The 19,320-nt window shown below is 42.0% G+C and overlaps 1 protein-coding gene across 1 annotated transcript in view; it reads right to left on the bottom strand.

The window, feature by feature from the left end:
- RPAP3 (RNA polymerase II associated protein 3) overlaps positions 1-19,320 on the bottom strand; it is a 46,168-nt gene that overhangs the window by 21,262 nt on the left and 5,586 nt on the right. The window contains exons 3-10 of the mRNA XM_066591709.1: positions 17,613-17,756; positions 16,773-16,898; positions 11,151-11,278; positions 10,918-11,039; positions 8,183-8,253; positions 7,630-7,776; positions 6,705-6,832; positions 1,194-1,315 (exon numbers count right to left, since the gene is read on the bottom strand). Of these exons, the coding sequence (XP_066447806.1) occupies positions 1,194-1,315; positions 6,705-6,832; positions 7,630-7,776; positions 8,183-8,253; positions 10,918-11,039; positions 11,151-11,278; positions 16,773-16,898; positions 17,613-17,756 (988 nt within the window). The remainder of the gene's footprint in view (positions 1-1,193; positions 1,316-6,704; positions 6,833-7,629; positions 7,777-8,182; positions 8,254-10,917; positions 11,040-11,150; positions 11,279-16,772; positions 16,899-17,612; positions 17,757-19,320) is intronic.

Here is a 19,320-nt window from a genome sequence, read left to right as displayed (position 1 = left end):
AGGACACCTGTATCTGGTGACCTGTTGCCATGGCAACCTTTTGGCCCTCTGCGATAACATCACGGGGGTCCGATGATGTCATAGAGGGAGCGCCGTGTGAGGGATTAAAAGCAGGGGTCGCTGTCCCGCTGTTGTGGCGGGAGGCCAGCTATCGGTGACAGCCGCCTCCCGTTGCCGAATAGCGCGGGATCTCTTCTGATCTGGAGCTATCCCCAGGGTGTGAGTGTACGTCCTGTTGTATTAAGTACCCCGCAGCCAGGACGTACACTTACGCCCTGTGACGTTAAGGGGTTAAACAAGTAGCTTTAAGCTTATCAGACACACGAGAGAAGGATTGGTTGTAATGTGGCTGATCAACTGTCTGTGGGATCGTTTGCACTGATGATCCCACCAACAACATGATAGACAAAACTGGCCAATCAAGGAGCCAGTTTTTAAAGTTAGCAAGTGCATACTGGCGAATCATCACCCAAATTTGTCCGATTGTGCCAGACAAATGTAGTTTCAGCCAACCACATCCAAACTCTTCCAACCTAGAAAATCCAATTTTTAGTAGATTTGAGTCTGCCATTGTTCACCCTAAAAAATCATTTAGGTTAATTTCAGCCGACTTTGATCTCCTGTACGGGCAGCTTTAGTGTTCACTACAGCCGCACTTCCTGTCTTTGCTGCATGAGCCAGAAACGTGAAAGAATATAAAGTCAATACATGCTCTCCATTAATGGGAACAGACTTAGAGCTCATTCACACTGCCTTCTGCGTAAACCGCTGTGTGTATTACGCAGCACTTTACCATTGTGTAAGCCAGCTATTGACGCATAGGGCAGCAATTGTGCAGTGCGCATGACAGCGTATCTCACACGCGCAGTATGCCTAGTTTCGTCTTCTTAATTCCTCTCTCTGTCTCATAGCGGCATTGCATATTAAAAGCCGCATATATGCAATGATAGAGAACAATGGGCTCGATCGCGTGTAATATGCGGTAAAATAGAATACACTGTGTTCTTTTTTATGTTTGTACTATACGCAATGATAAAACCATTAATGTTAGTGGGATATGCGAAAATGAATGCATATGAATTGCCGCGAAGTACCGCATATAAAGTGCGGGTACATCATGCACGTAATAAGCAATTCAAATATGCTTGTGTGAATGAGCCCTTATTCTTAGTATGTATACAAAACAAGTTCACCTTCTGTTGCTTCCCTCAGTTTTCCAAGCATTACTCTTGCAGTCCCTCTTCTGGCAAAAGCTTTTCCATATGAAGTATCTAAAGCTATTGCTTGCGTGCAGTCGGCTTCTGCTTCCTGGTATCTGAAAGAAACCAAAAACAAATGAATACATTTTGTACATTCTGTATATTAATATTTTAAAGTTAAGTCTTACATGGAAATGCTTAAAGAAATGAAACAATATTTTGCTTTTAGCATGTGCGGCACATGTCGGGTGTCTGTGTATGGCATGAGCTTAGAAGTTGAGCCCGCTCTATACATGGTTATTTCAGCCATCTTTGACAGCCTACACTTGCCCACAAAAGATACCACCAATCAAAGCCGTTAACCTTTTAAATGCTGTGGTCAATTCTGAAGGTGGCATTTAAATGCCCCAATCAGCGTTCTAGGAAGTCCGTCATAGTGTCATGGCAGTCGGAGGCCTTCCAAAGGCCCCCAGGGTTGTCATGAATAATCGCCTACATTGCTGTTTAGAATAGAGTATAATTTAATACTATACATTATACTGTATGAGCGATCAAACAATCGCAACCTCAAGTACCCCACGCAACCTCAAGATAAAGTTAAAGAGATCAAAAGATGACGACAGAAAGCAGTACTAAATATAAAAAAAACGATATAAACTTGGTATCACAGTAATAGTACGGACGCACAGAATAAAAAGAACCGTGAAAGCCATAAAAAGAAAAGGGCAATTGTTTACCCCCTCCCTATTTTGCCCCACTTGGAAATTTTTAAAAGTTTTCCAGTACATTATATGGTACTTTAATTGGCAAAAAAACAAATCCTCATAGAGAAGCCACTGGAAAAATAATAAAGTTATGATTTTTTTTTGAAAGTAGTGAAAATTATAAAAGCAAAAAGACTGCAGTGGGAAGGGGTTAAACTGAAGGAAAGAAGAAATCAAACAGTTAAAATTTCAAATCATTTTGTGCCATTACGTTAACGCCCATTCACATCACATTTTTGCAATACGTTTAGCATGTACATGCCTAGTGTGTCCACAGAGGTCCAGCAGTTAGACGGAGGCCCAACGAGTGTCCTTTTGGCCTTCCTATAGTTGGCAGAAGATGCATCTGACAATGGATACCCCTTTTAAGGCTCCTGCACACGGGCAGATTTGATGAATCTGGGGCCGGAATCTGCCCCCAGATCCGGCAGCAAAGACTGCCCATAGCCTCCTACAGAGAAGCACTGCTTCCTGCACACGAGCGGAAATTTCCGCTCGCGGCAGGAAAATTGCAGCATGATCCATTCTGTGTGGATTTCCTCCTGGACGGCTTCCATTGAAGTCAATGAAAGCTGTCCATTCAGCGGCCCTTCCACAGTGAGCACTGCAGAAGGGTCGCGGGATCCACGTTATCGCCTAGCGATGGCGCGGCACAATCTGTACTGCGCATGCGCGCTGGCCATCGCTCCTGCAGTACAGACGAAGAAGAATCCGGACAGGTGAGCGGGGTTACCGCCCGGGCACAGGGTCGGATCCTGCCGCAGGATCCACATGCTGGATCCGACCCGGTAGTGTGCAGAGGGCCTTAGGCCGAGCCTTTTAAGGTCTTTAATAATAAGGCAGTGTAATGATAATAGTGAAGACAAGCAAAAAGAGATGTGAGATGTTCAGGCATTTTGCAGTGCCTGAACTCATTCCAGTTTTTTTTCATCATTACATTCCAGTAGCCATAGCCATGTGAGGGCTTGTTTTTTTGCAGGACAATTTGTATTTTTTAATGGCATCACTTTTGAGTACATATGAGGTTTTCATTTTTTTCTTTAGAGGTATTGTGGGGGAATTTGGATATTCATCTTTATGGGGTGATAAAACGATCGCATATTCAAGCCCACTATATGCACTTAAAAAAAAATAAAAATAATGTAAAAATGAGTTTAAAAGTGCTATTTTTAAAAGAAAATAAAAAATGGAACAAAAGTTTAACCCCTTACTCTTTCCATATTTATAAATAATAAAAAAAAAAATCAAAAATAGAAAAAAACTAAAACATAAAAAAAGTCTTATCTATTAAAGTAGCGCATTATTTAATCCACACTGTAAACGTCGCCATAATTGCGTTTTGGTCACCCTGTCTAAAAGAAAAAATGTAACAACAAGTGGTCAAAAAGTCATATATATGTACTCCTAAATGGTACCAATAGAAACTACAGGGCTTCCCACAAAAAACGAGCCCTCAGGCAACAATGTAGATGGAAAGATAAAAAATGTTATGGCTGTCAGAAGATGACGGCAAAAAATAAAATACCTTTGGAAAAAAAAGGCACTGACCCATATAACAAAGTTACCGTGCAATTTTTGCTGCAGTATGTACACTATAGTACGTAACATGACTGCCCAAAGATAGCGGAATTACATTTTTTTTCTATTTCACTCGACTTTTTAGGCCTCATGTCCACGTGGAAAATCGGGCCCGCTACGGATTCTACATGTAGAATCCGTAGCGGGTCCCTCCTGCCCCGCGGACATGAGCGCTGAAAATAAGAATTTATAAGAATTTACCTATCCGTAGCGGGCGGGGATGCTCTGCTCTTCCTCACGGCCGGATCTTCTTTTTCGGCCGGCGGATGAATTCCTCACGCCGGCGGCACGTCCCCGACGGGCACATCCGCCGAGCCGAAGCAAGGGAGATGCGGCCGTGAGGAAGAGAAGACCTTCCCGGCCCGCTGCGGGTGAGTAAATTCTTTTAAATTCCTATTTTAGGTCTCCCGCGGATCCGGACGGCTTCCATAGGCTTCAATAGAAGCCCGCGGGAGCCATCCCCGCGGGAGACCCGCATGAAAATGGAGCATGGTCCAGATTTTTTCATGCTCCATTTTTTTTTAAATCACTTTTATTGACGATCCGCGGGTATTTATCTACCCCGCGGGTGGTCAATACATCCCTATGGGGTGCGGATCCGCGGGCGGGAGAAGAGTTAAAATCTGCTGCGGATTTTAATTCTTATTTTCCCCGTGGACATGAGGCCTTAAAGTTTCTTAGTGTATTATATTGCACATTAAATAGTACCATTGAAAAATACAACTTGTCCCGCAAAAAACAAGACCTCAGACAGCGACGTCGATGGAAAAATAAAAGAGGAAAATTGAGAGGAAAAACTGAAAAAGGAAAAAAAAAGGCAGCATCCTTAAGTGGTTAAACTGACATTTTTCCATCCCTGCCCCCCTAAGTTGATTGCAGTCACTTCCATGCTGTATAGCCTCTTGTCTGATACTTATCAGATACCATCCTGATGCAGAGATTTTTGCTTTCACTATTCTGTTCTACTAATAATATGATGCATCACCACAGAAGTACATGAGCAGATAGAGACTGTACCATCTCTGCTGCAGGGAAACCTCTGCCTTGACCATCTGTATTGGTCAATATAAGCTACAGACCATAAGTACTGTATACAGTCAGGAAGCTGAGCTGTGATTACTTCTACTATAACTGGGTGATCACCATCAGTAACTGTGATAGATGTGTCTGTTTCCCCCTCTGAAGAGCTTGTGTGGTACGGGGTGTTCTATGATTCTATAATGGAAGTTTTCAAGCAGAGGCTGGACAGACATTTGTCTGGGAGTATTTAGTGATGCTGCATTGACCAAGGGGTTGGACCCGGTGACTCTGGAGGTCCCTTCGAACTATACCATTCTATGATTCCCTCCATGTAATATCACACAAGAGTTATGCTGACTGAGAAACTGACTAGTATGAGAACACAAACCCGAATCTGAACTGGTCAGGACTGAGATCACATGACTACCTAAGGAGAAGGCCTCCAGGAGTTTCAGCTCATGTATACATACTAGGGGAATTGTTACATAATGAATGGAAAATAAATTCCCCAGTGGTCCTTTAACCCCTTCCCACCACAGGATGTAAATATACGTCCTGGCAGAGGGGTACTTAACGCAAAAGGACATGTGCTAACATCCTGTAAATAGCACAAGATCTCTCCTCATCTCGCGATATCAGGCAGCCAGAGCCAGCTGTCACAGATAGCCGGCCTCCCACTGCAACAGCGGAGTGCATCAGGACAGCGACCCCCGCTGTTAACCCCTTTCCTGACACACATATAGATTGCAGCATGTAAAGGGTTTACGTGACGTCATCGAACTCTTGCGATGAAATCGCAGAGAGACCGACGGGATACCATGGCAACAGGACGCCAGATACAGGCATCCTGCGTTGCCATTTCCTATGATTGCTATAACAAGTGATAAGGCATTGCAGGACAGGAGTCCTGCAATGCCTAATCATAGCGATCATAGGTGTGATTGTACAAGTCCCCTACAGGGACATAAAAAGTGTAAAAAAAAAACAAAAAAACTAAAGATGAAAGATAAAAATAATATTAAAAAAATGTAAAAAAAAAAAAATGTAAATGTAAAAACACTCACTTTTTTTTGTACTTTTTACCATATTCGCATAAACAATTTTTTTTTTTAAACTAAAATCCCATACATATCATTGTATCTGTAACAACGCGTACAATAAATTGAACACACTTTGTATCCTACACGGCAAAAAGCGTAGAAAAAAAATGTTTAAAAACTGAGGCAAAATGCTTATTTTTTTTTCATTTTGCCTCAAAAAAATGCAATAAAAGTGATAAAAAAGCCATATGTACCCCAAAATGGTACCAATAAAAACTACAGTTCGTCTCGCAAAAAATAAGCCATCACAGGGCTCAATCCATGGAAAAATAAAAAGTTATAGGACTTTTTTAATGCAGCAGTTTAGAAAAAAAAAAGTTTAATAAAAGGGTTTTTATTGCGGAAAAGTGGAAAAATCTAAAAGAAAATATAAGAATTTTGGCACCGTGGTAATTGTACTGACCCGTACTGTACCCAAAAATGGCACCAATAAAAACTACAGTTCACCACGCAAGCAACAATACGGCCGTGTCAAAGGAAAAATAAAAAAAGTTATGGCTTTTGAAAAATGGAGATGAAAATCCGCCACAAATCGGTGCATCCTAAAGCCCAAAATAGGCCAGGTCCTTAAGGGGTTAATCTATATAGCAACCGGAGCCATATTAGATTTTTCTGACACAGAATGGCAAATCTCCTACAAAAGGCATAGAGGTTAATGATGAAACTCTGTAGACACCAGGAGGACTTCTGCTCTTTTATGTGTATACCCAGCATTAGGGTGCATTCACATGTACGAAAGTACAAGACAGAAGGGCAGCGGCATGTTCTATTTTCGTGCGAGTCTTGCAAGAGAATAGAGCATGCAGATGTGCGGCCTCCTGCATGTAGCACAGCACACAAATTGGGTTGTCCATATGCTGTGCAATACGAGTTGTCCCCGAAGATGTCGGGCGTGACTTGCTCTTGCCTATGTGAATAAACCCTTAGACATCAGACCTTATCCCCTTCCTATGCAGAGTAACGACGACCAGATCTCCATTTGAACAGATAACATTAAATCAGATCAAAAAGCATATCAGATTTAAGTGGAAATTGCTCCTTACTTTTGAATCTTCAGGTAGGCCATGGCGCGATTTGCTGGTAACAACGCGTTTGTGCCATCTGCTGCAATTCCTTGTGTGTAGCACTCAATTGCAAGCTCATACTTTCCTTCTTTAAAGTAGGCATTTCCCTGTGCCAATGACAACATATTAACATTCTGAAAGAGTACAAACATCTAGATCACAACAGATGAAGGCATTCTATGTGGCATCCAACCTCCTAGTGGCAGGAGGCAGGATGTCGCATTTCCGCATTAAGAAGTGACATGTTTCTTGTTGACACGGATATGCTTATTTCCACATCGGAATACAGTACACAGATTTTGCCATTGATAGTGCTAAATCAGTGTGCGGATTCACATAAAAATAACAGCAAAAAGCCACAGATTTTGATGCGGCTTCACACAGAAAATTCCAGTGAATTCTTCTGTCTGAACATAACCTAAAAGTGGATTCTTCAAAAAGATGCAGCGGTTTCTGTGCGTCACCAACACCATGAATAAAATCGCTGAGATCATATATTTTCAGCCAGACAACTGAACAGCGTGTCCAGGTCTCCTTATTTTCTCATTAGGATTAGGCATTTGCATTAATATATACAAGTGCACCTAATGTGGCCACTGAGTAGTCTATAAAGAGAACATATCACTGTGACAAACCTATTAAAATAAGATCATCAAGTACTAGTGGTCAAATAGGGGGCTGGAAAAATAGGTCCTTCCTGCCTTCACATATTGTATCATATGCTCCCTCCAGAAGTGAAAGGATCACAAAGCACAATCTGCGACTCAAAGGGATCACGTGACAGACTGTATGGGTGCAAAGAATCAGGGAGTGCATCAATTTCATCCTAACTTGGTACTTCTGTGAGCTGTGTAGTTGATACAATTACAATTTAGAGAGTATAAAGGATTAAGAAAGAACATACCAGATCTTTTTGTACAATAGCTTTTTGTTTCAACTGTTGGGCTTCTATGTGTTTTTTTTCTTCTTCACATACTTCGGAACTTTTCTCCTGAATGTTTTCCCCAACGTCTACTTTTTCATCTAAAATACTTGAGGATGATTGAAGTTCCTAAACCATACAAATAGTTAATTAAAGAGGACCGGTCTGCTCATCATCAAATAATACTTCTGCAATAGGTTTTCTAATATCTCTGCGGTGTGCGGTTCCTCTGTTATTCGTCCTAGAAAATCTATGAACGATTTGGCAACTGGGTGTTAACGCCTGGAGGTGTCCCTAGGCAGCACACAGACATTGTCCAATCAGTGCTGACTGTGTCAGACTGAAGGGACACACCCCTTTGACAAAGAATGGTAGCACCCCGCTGTCAATTTAGTCATACATTTCTTTGAAGAATAATAAAGGAAAGATACAACATAATTATAAAAAAAGACCAGACACCAGAAATGTGTTATACTAAACACAACACTGAAACACTAAAATCACACTAAACTTAATTGAGGTTAAGCTGAATTACCAGGGCTATTTTCTTTAGTTCATTTGTGGCTTCAAAATTATTTGGATCCATTTCCAAGACCTTTTCATAATCTATGCAGAAAATAAAAACAATTTCATGAAATAAATACTACATGAATAGCGCTTCTTACTCTACACTTTATACAACAACTTATAAAAGCCACTTATATTTGTGTGCCTGATGCTTCCTAAGGCATATTACTGTAACAGAACACTATCGGCTACAGCGGAGCCTGAAAATAAATTCTAAGGCCCCCTGTCCACGACTGTGACAAAATATTGCTAGCGATTATGTGCCGCAGGGAAGCAGGGGGGGGAAACTGACAGGTCTCTGCGATGAGCCTATCTGATAGATAGGCTCACCGCAGAGAATCACGGCAAATCGCAGCAAGCAGTGATTTGAATCCCGCGAGCTGAGAATCGCTATGATTCTCCACTCGTGAACATCGGGCTGCACTTTCCACAGTTACGTCTATGGGAAGCGTTCACTGCGTTACCTGCGGCCGGATTATCGCTGTGGATAACGCAGTCATATATCACCTGTGGACAGGAGGCCTAAGGCTGGGTTCTCACAGGGCGGAATCCTGCTGGAAATCTCGAGAGCGCCCGGCGCTCCCATAGAGAGACAGGACTGACAGCCCTACCTGAAGCATGAATGTAGCCCAATAGTTACATATTACATAAGGAAGGAAGGTTATTTAGCAGCTACACAGAAGAATATGGCAGCTTAAAAACATTTGTAATGGTGATTTTATTTACATTTCATGTCCATATCATTAGGGACACAGCTGAAGACCTTGGGTATACCTATTGCCACTAGGAGGCAGACATTAAGCAGAAAAAGTGTTAGCTCCTCCTGCAGGCACCAACAGTTTTAGCTTAGTGTCCGTAGGATGCAGACCGATTTGTTGCTGGTCCTCAAGAACCAAACTTGGACTCTGGGAATGCAGGGCAGGCAGGCCTCTCCCTGTTACCCAACCGGGGAGGGCGAACAGAATGGAAATAACCACTCTGTTGCCTGCCCTGATCTCAGAAGAAAAAGAGACACGTACAAGCTCTAAGTTAAATGTGACACACTAGCTATAGTATACCCCTTTATCGAAGCACTCCCTTCCTACATAAAGGCAGGCGAGTACAGGGGTTACACTGCTGGAGCTCTGGAGAAACCCTTCTTTCTCAGAAAAAGGGTAAGTATTTCCAACAGTAAGGTGAGCATTTTGCTCCTACTAAAATCCCCATCATACCCCACAGGAAGGCACAGGGCTATGGCACTGCTCCTGGGGAGAAGGGATCCCCTATGATGATAACCCTCTATCGCCATCCCACATCACGGCTCTGGGAATCATTTTCTCTTTTCAATCTTCCTTTTTCCCTACTACCACTGTCTTCTAGTGCAGATTACCCCATCAGCGGTGCTCCTCTGAAATTGCTGTGGGTGAAGGAGATCCACTTGGAGCTGTTAAGGTCTGACCAGGAGGAAGGCAGAGCTCATTTGACCACAGCTCCTTGCTGTGTCCGGCCAGTCCCGTGGGCTGCCACTTCTTCACCTGTTGCTTTTGGCTTAGGGGGCTGTGCTGGTGCAGTGCGGCATGTGGTGGTGGTTGGTTTTTTTCCTGTTTTCCAGCCTTACCCTGTTATGCAGGCTTGCTAGGATCTGCCTAGGGTCTAGCTGCCCTGTTCTTTTGCTCCACTTGCAGTAGGACTATAAATTATTTATTCAATTACTATCCACTGCATTTTCAGCACCATGTCCGATGCCAGAGCGGAAGACTCTAGTCAGCGGTCAGCCAGAGCAATATAATACGTGTGCTCCTGCTGTGAACACAAAATTTACATGTGGTCAGTTTGAGCCATTTTGCTGTGTCTCCCATCGCGAGAATCTATAAACTGGATCTAGTGCGAGCCTTATAGAACTACCCTTCTCAGACGGCCTCTTTCAGACATTCTGAATCTCTGTTCATGATCCCTGATGGTCTAAGACGTGGCCTTGCAGCTTGCAAGATGGATCCAAGCCAAGGACAGAGCACCTCTATTCCGTGTTATGGTGCATTCTACTCGGGCAGTGGGTGCCTTGTGGGTAGTACGCAACAGTGCTTCCACCATTCAAGTGTGTAAAGCTGCTACATGGACCTCTTTACACACCCTTTCAAAGTTTTGCCAAGTGCATACTTTTGCATCCGCGGATGCCTTTTTCAGGCAAAGAGAAAGCCTTACAAAAGAATTTAAATTGACTGCATGTGTGCTTCCATATTTTACCCGCCCCCGAGGGGACTGCTCTGGAATATCTCACGGTCTTCAGCTGCATAACCCTACGATACGGACAAAACAACAAGATCTTTGTACTCATCGTAAAATCTCTTTCTCGTCTCGTTCATTGGGCAGCACAGCACCCACCCAGTACGTTTACATATATTCCTCCTTGTTGCAGTGCACATGGTTCTACTACTAGTTACAGTTTTGCATATTTTTATATTGATTTTTTTCATAGCTTACTTGGTTGCTTCTACTGATTGCATACAAACTGCTTAGCTTGGTGCATGCAGGAGGGGTATAGCTAGTAGGAGGAGCTAACACTTTTTCTGCTTAGTGTCCACCTCCTAGTGGCAGTGGTTATACCCAGAGCCTTCAGCTGTCTTCCCCAATGAACAAAACAAGAAAGAGTTTTTATGGCGAGTACAAAAAGCTTGTTATTTTGTATTTTCTGTGAGATAATAAAAAAAACAGCCTTCGAGAGACCTTCTTTTGCTCCTTGGAAATTCTTCAATGCCATACGACAGGCTCCTCTACGTGCATACGCTTTGAAATAATTACGGTTTAAAGCAATAGCCAGATTGCAGTCTGACTCAGCAACAGCATACCTATAAACAAAAAGAAAAGAACATATGGAAAGAAAACCTTCTGAGCTTCAAGGCAACGTACAAATCATAAAGTCAGCTTGTTCAGGAAAACCACCAGGACAAAATACTTACTTCTTTAGCCTAAAGAAAGCAGATGCTCGATTAGTAGGCAGGACCGCATTGTACGGATCAGCATTCATGCCTCTTGTGTAGCATTGCACAGCTTCATCATAGTTCCCAGCTTTAAAATAATTATTTCCCTGGAGTAAAAATTAATAAAGGTGCATAATTACCATGAAAGACAACATTTTTTTCCAGCTTTGCCTGCTTTAGTTACTTTCCATAGATAGCAATGTATAAACACCCCAGCACTAATCAAGCCGAGAGCTGGTTCAATCAAAATGCTGATTTTTGAACCAAATGTTTTGCCATGAAAATAAAGAGACAACTTTCAAAAAGACCCCATTCAGACGGCAAAACGTAGTCAGTATTTTGCATCAGTATTTGTAAGCCAAATCAGGATGGAACCCCCGTCAAATTTGGAAGAGATGCAAATTTTTCCATTATACTCTTTGGCTTCTCAGGTTAGACTTTTAATTGCGGATGCAAAATCCTGACTATACGTGGATGTCTAAATAAGGGCTTACGGCCCATTTACACCAGTCGATGATTGCTTAAAAATCACTAATCGGCGATCGTTTTAACGATAATCGGTGCGTGTAAATGTGCGCCCATCATCCTCTTTTCAGGCACTGCTGGCTGATCGTTAAATTCAAGTTTACCTAAAAATCGTCATTCACTCTTATCAGCAGTTCTCCACAGGGAGTGCTGATAGCATGGTTTCCCCATGGAGAACAAAGGATCTGAGAGCAGATAAGAGCCCTCAGGCTATTAACTGCATTCAGCTAAGGCTTCACTTGCACACTTAATTGGTACTTAAGTAACTGAGCAGCTACTTAATACTTTATCCAAAATGATCGCTCAAAGCTGTCACTCAAACTGTCATTTGAGCCATCTTTAAGCGATTATCTGCTCGTGTAAATGGGCCTTTAGCCATACGTGATTTAGGATAGTTCCTTACTGATGAAAGTTGTGCTACGGTCCTTATAAGCTCTGGCACTTTAAGTCATAGATACACTAAAAGGAAGTCCATAAGAGCTCAACAAGGTTTATCGGCTTCATCGCAGGTGTGTCAATTACCTGATAAATTCATTTACTGATTTTGCTGATCATAGTTTCTAATAATTACATCTTTCCAAAAACAAAGAATAATTGCTCCCTGTGCACCCACATCCTCGAGGTGGTGCTTGCAGACAGTGCGCGATCACACCAAGCTGAGCTGTAGTGCACAGTATGAAAAAGGGACAGAGCCACAGTCTGAGGGTCTCAATTCCTCAGAAACAAGTGTGGATTTCACTATACTATAGGTAAAGTATCTTGAGCCGGAATATAGCAAATAGAATAGCTGAGCAAATAAACAGCAGGCAAGCATTACCTGAAACGCATTAATGTGCGAGCTGCATTCAGGTTCTAAGGGCTTCTAGTTACTTGGGAATAGGAGCAGATAGAAACATAGGACACGCTGTAGAAGACACAGGAATTCTTTGGGGAAGAGTGAGACAGATGGCAACATCGTCCAGCGCACAGAACCCATCTCACAGCCGCTGAAGCATTTTCAATACTCAACCCCCTTGAGGACATGGACTATTCTGGTCTTAACCCCTTAAGGACATGGCCCTTTTTTTCCCCACCATTTTCGTTTTTTTTGCTCTCTCCCCGCCCTTTTCCTTTTAAAAAAATCTTAACTCTTATTTATCCACCGCTGCCACTGTCTGAGGGCTTGCGGGATGAGTTGTATTTTTTAATGTTACTATTTAATGTGCCATATAATGTACTGAAAAATCGAAAAAAAAATTCTTCGTGGAGTAAAATGGAAAAAAACAAAATTCCACCATCTTTGAGTGTGTCTTGTTTCTACAACGTACACAGTGCAGCAAAAATGACATGATAACTTTATTCTATGGATCAGTATGATTACTACGATATCCAACATTGATTTTTTTGGCTGTGCTACTTGTATTTTTTTTTCAAGGATATTTAATTTTTTTAAATTATTTTCTGCCGCCACCTTTTGCACGGAATAGCTTTTTTATTCTTCCGTCGACACAGTTGAACGAGAGCTTTGTGCAAGACGTCCTGTAGTTTCCATTGGCACCATTGTTTAATACATACGACTTTTTGATCGCTTTTTATTACATTTTTTTTGGAAACGGGGTGACCGAAAAAGTTCAAAAAGTTCAATTCTGGCGGGGGTTTTTTTCTGACAACGCTCACCGTGCGGGGTAAATTCTGCGTTCTTTCGCTAGATCGGACTTTTACGGACACAGGAATACCAAATATGTATTTTTGCTTTATTATTTGGATTATTTTATTATAAATATGGAAAAAGTTTTTTTTTTGTTTTTTTTTAACTTTTATTACTTTATTTTTAAAGACTTAGTAGAACTTTTCTAAACTTATTTTTACTTTGTTTTTTTTAGTCCCCAGAGGGAACAAGAACTTGCGATGCTTTGATCGGTCTTGCAGTTTAATGTAATGTCATAGCATTGCATCATACAGCATTCTTCTCAAGCCATGTCACAGGCATGGCTTGATAGGCATTCAGCTATTACAGCCTGGGGCCTTTCAGAAGGCCCTCGGCTGCCATGACAGTCGCATGGCTCTCCGCGATCTCATTGCGGGGAGGCTGTACGGGACCCTGGAACATTGGTCAGGGGGTTTAAATGCCACTGGCAGAATTGATAGCGGCATTTAAAGGGTTTACAACTCCAATGAGCTGTGAGGCTTATCGGAGCTCTTGCTACCGTGTGTCAGCTGTAAGAAACAGCCGACAGCCGCAATGTTTCTCCGCAATCTCTCTCCATACATACATATCTTGCAGCTGCAGGACGTAATTGTACATCCTACAGCGTTAAGGGGTTAAGGACCAAGCCTTATTTTTCAAATCTAAGATTTGTCACTTTATGTAGTAATAACGTTTGAACGTTGCTTTTACTTATTGTCTTTCTGAGACTGTTTTTTCGAGACATATTGTAGTTTATGTGAGTGGTAAATTTATCAATACAAAAAAAAAACAAAAAACTGAATTCACTGAAAATGTAGAAGAATGTTGAAATTTTAAATGGCGTTTTTCTCCTTGTAAGGGTGACTGCCCACTACAGTTTTTTTTTCACTGCGAAATTCGCAGCGTTTTTTTTCCTGCAGGGGCTAGAGGGACTTGTAATGTTAAAATCGCGATCGCGCAAAAATCGCAATTTACCGCGAAATCACGATTTTGCGCGATCGCGACTTTAACATTACAAGTCCCATAGACTCCTGCAGAAAATAAAACGCTGCGAATTTCACAGTGAAAAAAAACTGTAGTGGGTAGTCACCCTAAGACAGATAGTCAAACACCACAAAATAGTTAAGAACATTTACCATAGGCCTACATTATACTGCAATCATTTTTTAAGTGCTTTTTTTAAGACTCTACAAAAGTATTTAAATTTAGCAGTATTTTTTCACATTTACTAGTAAATTTCAAAAGCTGAATTTCTAAAGGACCAATTCAGTTCTGACATGGATTTTAAGAGCCTACCTATCAGAAAATCCCCATTTTAAAGACTTCACTCCACAAAGTATTCAAAATTGCATTTAGGAAGTTTATCAACCCTTTACATGTTTCACAGGTATTAAATACATCAGAAATGAGAAATGCTTTTTTTGTTTATTTTTTGCAGATTTTCAATTTACAACCATTTTTTTCTATAAGGCCGCCTGTCCACAGGCGATATTTCATTGCGCTATCCGTGGCGATAATCCGCACACAGGTAACACATGAAACACTTTCCATAGGATAACTATGGAAAGCATAGCCTGATGTACATGAACAGGAATCTGCTCGCATATAAAAATCGCGGCATGCTGCAATTTTCCATGATCAATCTATCATAATGATAGGTTCATCATGGAAAGTCGCGGTGACTTTAGTGCTCTCCCGCGGCGGCTACCGCAGCAGAATTCCGCTGCGTTAAAACGCAATGCCCTTGGACAGGCTGCCTAACACAGCAGGAGTTAGCAGAGGAACAAAACTCAGAATGTATTACCCAGATTCTGCAGTTTTTAGAAATGCCCCATAAGTGGATGTAAACTGCACATATCTCTGAGAGCACACGTCAATAGATGCAATTAGCGTTCACTTCCTAAGGGAGTGAGGATAGGTGGGTGTAGTCCCTCAAATACAGCTGAGCGCTCCGAGCGGGGTATACAGAACACAGCTGGACCGCTCTGTTCGTCATACCCAGCTGTCATCAGGGAGCGGGATACAGCTGAAACAATAGTATCAGCTGTATCCCGCTGTGAATCCCTGATAACTGATCGCTGATCTTTCAGTATGCTGGAAGATCAGCGATGGCCTAATGAAGACTGCATAATGTCAGTGCAGTTAGATACGATTATCGCTCAAAAACAGCTTTGAGCGATTTTTGAGCAAAAATCGTTGTGTCTAAAAGGGGCTTAAGCAAGGAGAACGTCCATGCCTCTGTTTAAGTCACAAAAAACTGTGTGTGTACCAAGTACAGCCCCACTTTTTCAGATGCCTTATCCTAATCTAATATGGGATTATATCAACACACAGATCCCTTGGGATCGCTGTATTAGGTTATAAGACTACTGTCTAAAGAGTGTGGATGGGAGATGAAATTACGGTTCCTCCCACTTAGATAGGAATACATTCAGGTTGGTGATCACGTCTGGACAGTACTGCATCATATATACTGATACTCTAACCAGACATGATCCTAAGTGTGGGCTTCACTAAAGGATCCGGTGACACCTTATTCTGGCACTGGTTTCTTTATGTTACTGTATGTCCACCCTTCAGAGCCCTGCTATATTAAATTGTATCCCCAAGTTCCCAGTCAAGTCAGAAATCTGGGGTAATCCCCTGAATATCAAATGAATTGGGGTTCTCTGAAGTGGCAGTCCTTGGATGCCTTTTTAGGAGTACAGGAGATTCAGACTTGCTTGATTATGAAGAGGATAATGCCAGAAAAGTGGGGTTACCCTCACTAGCTGAGTCTAACTCAGATACAATTATTGCATAAAGCAAGTGAAGCAAGTGGTAATAGAGGACCGCTGATTGACTGTGGAGAAGATTGCCTGCAAAGCCAATATTTAAGAAGGATCTGTGTGCACCATCCTGTGAGAAGACCTGAAGATGTGGAAAGATTCCTATAGGTGGCTGCCGCAAATTCATCAAGACAATGCTCCTGGTCATTGGGCCGCCCTCATTCAGGGGTTTCTTCATGACAACAACTTTAACGTGGTTCCTCATGCTCCCAACTCTCCTGACCTTGCTTGCACCTATCAATTTTTGGCTTTTTCCAACGATGAAGGACGCTCTCAGTCATTGCACATTTTCCAGTCTTGCTGCTCTTGCATTAGCAATTTTCCAGTAAGCAAAAAGAGACCCCAAAAGAAGAATTTGCAGCAGCCATGTAATCATGGTGTAAATGCTGTGAAAGATGCGCACGTCAACTGGGAATTTATATTCAGAAGTGACAAGAATTTCAGCTTTCTGGGGGCGAGTAGTTTTTTAGAAAAGTAGTTAGGAGACCTTAAAACTTGAACGTATCTCGTATAACTGTATAATATTTCAGAGCACAACTGAACTTCCAGTTTACTATAAGCAAATGAAGATGCAAAAAATACCTTTTCTTTGTCACTTAAAGCCTTTTCTGTATCAATTCTAATGCCATCTTCCTCCCCAGAATCAGACTCAGCAGACATTGATTCATTAGTGTTGTCCTCCTTATCAAGCTCCTGTAAGGCTTTGTCCTAAACCATATAACATATATAAATTATACACTTAGATGTGTGTGATCACAAAAATACAGTTGTGTGCATTACAAGGGCAACACATAAATGGCTAGTACTTTATCAGGATTACACAAATAAGTCATTCCTATACCGTTAAAGGGGTTGTCTCCCTAAGGAAACAGGTTTTAAAATAACGCCAGCGTGGAGATCAGCTGATCATTGGGTGTGCAGCTTCTATAGCCCTCAGCAATGACACCTATCCTCCAGGGGCTAGAGAAGCCATATCTGAGACTCTGTCTGTATATACAGACTGTCTGTATGTGGAAATTTAAAATATATGGCCTGGTGTAATATTTTCAATGGCCACCAAAGTTTGAGGCGCTCTTTCAGAAAATGCCCTCACCATTATCTGCTTACATGCTGCAGTTACTATTGAATGTGGCATGTAAGGGGTTAAACTGCCAGGATTTGAGGTTTCTCCGTTCCTGGCAGTTGTCAGTTAAGCCTGCATAACAAAACCTGTCCGTGCAGGTTTAAAGCCAATGAGTGACTGCCGTAAAAAGGTGTACTGGTGGTCACTAAGGGATTAAAGGCATTAAGGCACGTAGTTATGGGGTAAGAAGTAAAATAAAACCTCACAGCCTGCAGCACTACCTACAACATGGTTACAGAACATGCTTCATGGTTTCAAAAACCACAGGCCTTGTACGAATCACTATAGCTAACACGTACCACATCCAGCTTGTTCCAGTAGTCGTAGTCGTGTAGTTTTCGTCTAGGATTTTTGTTCTCTTCATTCTTCTTCGCTTCGGTAGACACTTTACTTCTGCTCTTTTTCTTTTTTCTATAGTCTCGGTTTCTAATTGGGGGTAGTGTCTAAGTGAAAACGTATCAACATATTACTGCATGATAGAAAAAGTGTCGAGTCTTCCAGCACTGCGTCATGGAAAATCACAGCGCAGTCACAAAGTAAGTTGCTTGAAAAAAAATTCACCTTAAAACCATTAGGTCAGGTTTTTCTATTTTCACATCCTATTTGATCCAGAGAAAATAGAATAGTAGTAGTGTGGAAATAAGACCTTTCTAAGCTTCTAATGGCAGTTGGAAACATCTCTGGCGACAAATTCAACACTATTGCTACTATTTACCCTATATATGTGTTATTCTCCTCTTTTTTACATCTATACATCATTTCTTTTATTACAAAATTCCAGTGGACACATATTCCATAGCCTTACAGTTCTGACAGTCTGACATGTCTGTTCACATGAAGCAGAAATGGGGCAGATTTTCCGCAGGCAAAAATCTGCATCTAAATCCAAACCAGCGGTAGGGATTTTGGTGTGGATGCACAGCAGACTTTAACCCTTCCGTTAAAAGGGTAAATCTGCTCCGGATCGTTGCCAAAAGCCATGGTTTTTGCTGTGGAAATGACATGGATTTTGGTGTGGATTTTCCACTGCAGCAAATACTCACCATTTCCACCACATGTTTAGTACCCTAAAGAAACCCCTTATTCTCAAATTAATCTTTTACCAGGAAACCATATGCAGAATGGTATGGGGAGTTTTGATGGCGTCCATACACATTTGTATGACAATATCTTTCCCCCTCAGCCTTCTATAGGGGTTTATACAATGAGTTTCGACAACTCTCTGTCATACCTGGGATTTTTTCAAACCTCTAAACCAGGGGTCCCCAACTCCAGTCCTCAGGGACCACCAACAGGTCATGTTTTCAGGATATCCTATGGTAAGAACACCTGTGGCAATGTCTGAGGCACTGACTATAATTACATCTCCTGTGCAACACTGAGGAAATCCAGAAAACATGACCTGTTGGCGGTCCCTGAGGACTGGAGTTGGGGAACACTGCTCTAAACCATTTGATTTGCTATATCTGTTTTATGAACTGAGGCCCAACTGGACAGCATATGTGGCAGCTGTACTTTACAACTTTGTAAGCTTATGTCTTTTCTGGATTCAAGCCTGTAGGTATGTGATCATGTTTTACAGTGCCGATAGCGTTGGTGCTGGTAAATCTCTGCACATCTTATGGCACAACACAATCTGTAGCTCCAAGCAGAGAAGGAGCCAGAAGTGGTAGAGGAATCATGGGCTTGCGCATGCGTCTCTTTTACAGCCTGTTTAAAAGTGTCTATCAGAGCGGAGACTTTGGAAGACTGGCCCTCATCTAAAGTGTCAAAATCCGATATATTACCATCGGAGCGGGAGCTGTCCCTAGAGGGGATGCTGCAGGTGATGGTAAGGCAGAGATGACAGTGTATGACCATGCAACCTTGAGCACCATTGCCGTTCAGATGTCCTGCTGAGCACGCATTCAAGTAGGAACTATTCTACAGCCTCAGAGCCTTCAGTCTAGTTCTAACTGGATGTCTGGCCCAGTGCTTCCACAATGGACCTGGAGGCTTTTGTGAGGT

The sequence above is a fragment of the Eleutherodactylus coqui genome, chromosome 2 (assembly GCF_035609145.1).
Source record: "Eleutherodactylus coqui strain aEleCoq1 chromosome 2, aEleCoq1.hap1, whole genome shotgun sequence".
Lineage (NCBI taxonomy): Eukaryota > Metazoa > Chordata > Amphibia > Anura > Eleutherodactylidae > Eleutherodactylus > Eleutherodactylus coqui.
This window is presented reverse-complemented; position numbering and strand designations above follow the sequence as displayed.